Source organism: Acyrthosiphon pisum, unplaced genomic scaffold (genome assembly GCF_005508785.2).
Source record: "Acyrthosiphon pisum isolate AL4f unplaced genomic scaffold, pea_aphid_22Mar2018_4r6ur Scaffold_18676;HRSCAF=19358, whole genome shotgun sequence".
Taxonomy (NCBI): domain Eukaryota; kingdom Metazoa; phylum Arthropoda; class Insecta; order Hemiptera; family Aphididae; genus Acyrthosiphon; species Acyrthosiphon pisum.
In genome coordinates, this window is record NW_021767845.1 from 2,123 (window position 1) to 4,232 (window position 2,110).

General features: G+C 30.1%; 1 protein-coding gene across 1 annotated transcript; it reads right to left on the reverse strand.

Annotated features, from left to right (window-relative positions):
* Positions 1 to 459: 459 nt before the first annotated feature.
* LOC100571111 lies at positions 460 to 1,904 on the reverse strand. Its single transcript, XM_008191491.3, has 4 exons — positions 1,489 to 1,904; positions 1,185 to 1,368; positions 988 to 1,123; positions 460 to 910 (listed from the first exon to the last, which is right to left on the reverse strand). The coding sequence occupies exons 2-4, from the start codon at positions 1,328 to 1,330 to the stop codon at positions 572 to 574; spliced, it is 621 nt and encodes a 206-aa protein (XP_008189713.1). The 5' UTR covers positions 1,331 to 1,368; positions 1,489 to 1,904; the 3' UTR covers positions 460 to 571.
* Between the last annotated feature and the right edge of the window lie 206 nt (positions 1,905 to 2,110).

The following is a 2,110-nucleotide window of genomic DNA, read 5'->3' on the forward strand; positions in this document are numbered from 1 at the left end:
GAGTCCGTACAGATAATTGACTTGGTGGGGCATCGAGGTTCCTTCTAAACGCGAATGGAGTATAATTGTATAGCTGAAATAGTGCATAAGGTTAATCTATCAATGAAAAAACATAAAAAATATAACAATTATTTTATATTTCAGATAAGTTTCTTATAAGTCTTATGTTAAATAAAAATATTTCAGTCTGTGTATTCAATAAAATTAAAAATATAAAATTTTTAAAAAATAAAACAGTTGAAACCATTTCAAAATAGAAATAGAATTCTATCTTTAATCTTGCCATAGTTTGTGGATTGCAATAAGATTCAAACAAAACATAATATTAACATAAAATTATAATAAACTATTTTTATCATGAAGTGCACTTAACAACAAGTCAAACTTTTTATTTAATGTTTCAACGTTATTCTCAATTGTATTAATTTGAACAGCCATACTTTGAAGTTTGTCTTCTACTTTTTTTTCGAATTGTTTGAAACCAATCGACATGAACTTATTGCCCTCAGTATCACAATTCGGAAATTTAGAATTTTCCATATTATTGAAAATCGACATTAAAATATCATTATTAGTTGATTTTGATTCTTTCAGACTTAACATAGAAAATAATTTTAAAAGCATTTAAGTCTAATGGTTTTGACTCCAACAAATTTTGAACGTTCTGCATATTTATAGGGCCCAAAAATGTATTAGGATGCTCTTTCATATCGGTTAAATAAATTATTATGCCAAAAATCCAAACAAAATCTGAATTATTATATTGTTTCAACTTTAATGCACACTCTGTACTGTTAATGGGTATCAAATGAGAAAACATTTTAACTCCATCACTTAAAACATCATGATCTAAAGACTGATGTATAGACACATATTCTCCCGTCTTCCCAAACAGTTCTATGATTCTGGCCTGGAAAACAACAAAAAAACAAATTGTTTTCACTCAAGTCTCAAACATATTTATAATGTAAAATGACGCAGTAGTACCTCAGAACACACAACTATTGTATTGATTACATGCATAGGATCACAATTGATGTTTATGAAAAAGTCGTTTAAATGTTCAGGTTTTTCGAAATTCACACCCTTGCAATCAAATTCCGTTATTAGTTGCAGGACGTCACTGCAACAATAATTATAGTAAATAATAGTTATTAATTACATTGTAAAAATAACTGTATTACAGTTTGCTGGCATCAGTTTCCGACTGCTTTGGACTGGAAACGACACAGTCCTCAATGTCCATTCCACAAACGTTTGACTGCCAGTCACACTTAACTTTTACAGTGTTTGTATGATGCGTAGTGCAATTCGCAGGTTCGTCCGTCATCTCAATTCTCGAGTTAACAATGTCGACTATACTAGGGACTACAAATGCTCAAAATTAAACATTTTTTTTTTATACTGTTAACTGTTATAATCTAAATACTGTTTACTTAAATACTGTATTACTGTTTTATTAGTGAATAGTGCTTACTGCTTACTTACAAGATATTTAGATAGTTATTATCAAATACTATATTATTTGTTATTGCGTTATTCATAAATCATAGTTAAACCGTTGAACCATAATAATATAGTATGATCTATAATGTAATTCGTACTGTTATAGTAGTTTGTACTTATCTAATGTATTCGTGATCATGAAGACTGATTAATGTTTATAATTTATATAACACATGACAAAATAACTAGGTATGTCAGCAATATTACCGGTTTAGAAACAAATCGCGCACCCACCCTCCGCCCAGCCTTGTACTGTGACGTAAGCATTTCTCCGGTTCTCATTGGTCCGCCGCCGCCGCCGCCGTCGACTCCGCCACCACTTCACCGCCCCGCGTACCGTATTTGGTATCTAACGCAGGCACGGATCCAACAATTTTTTTACAACAGAAATACAATTTTAATAAAATATTATACTTTATTCTTAATTTAAAAATGTTGTCATAATAATAGTAATAGACTATAGGTAATCAATGTGATAAATAAATTATTGATTATTTAATATGTAAAACTATATAATAATAATATTATAATATGTCTTAGGGGGGGTCCCCTAGACCCCTCCTGGATCCATGTATCAAAGTGATAAATAAATTATTGATTATTT

What these genes read in the sequence shown, in the direction of transcription:
- LOC100571111 (XM_008191491.3), bottom strand. Translation starts at nt 1,330, where the DNA reads ATGACGGACGAACCTGCGAATTGCACTACGCATCATACAAACACTGTA. An exon ending in GAAACTGATGCCAGCAAACT is followed by an intron (nt 1,124 to 1,184) that starts GTAATACAGTTA and finishes TTATTGTTGCAG; the next exon opens with TGACGTCCTGCAACTAATAA. An exon ending in CAATAGTTGTGTGTTCTGAG is followed by an intron (nt 911 to 987) that starts GTACTACTGCGT and finishes GTTGTTTTCCAG; the next exon opens with GCCAGAATCATAGAACTGTT.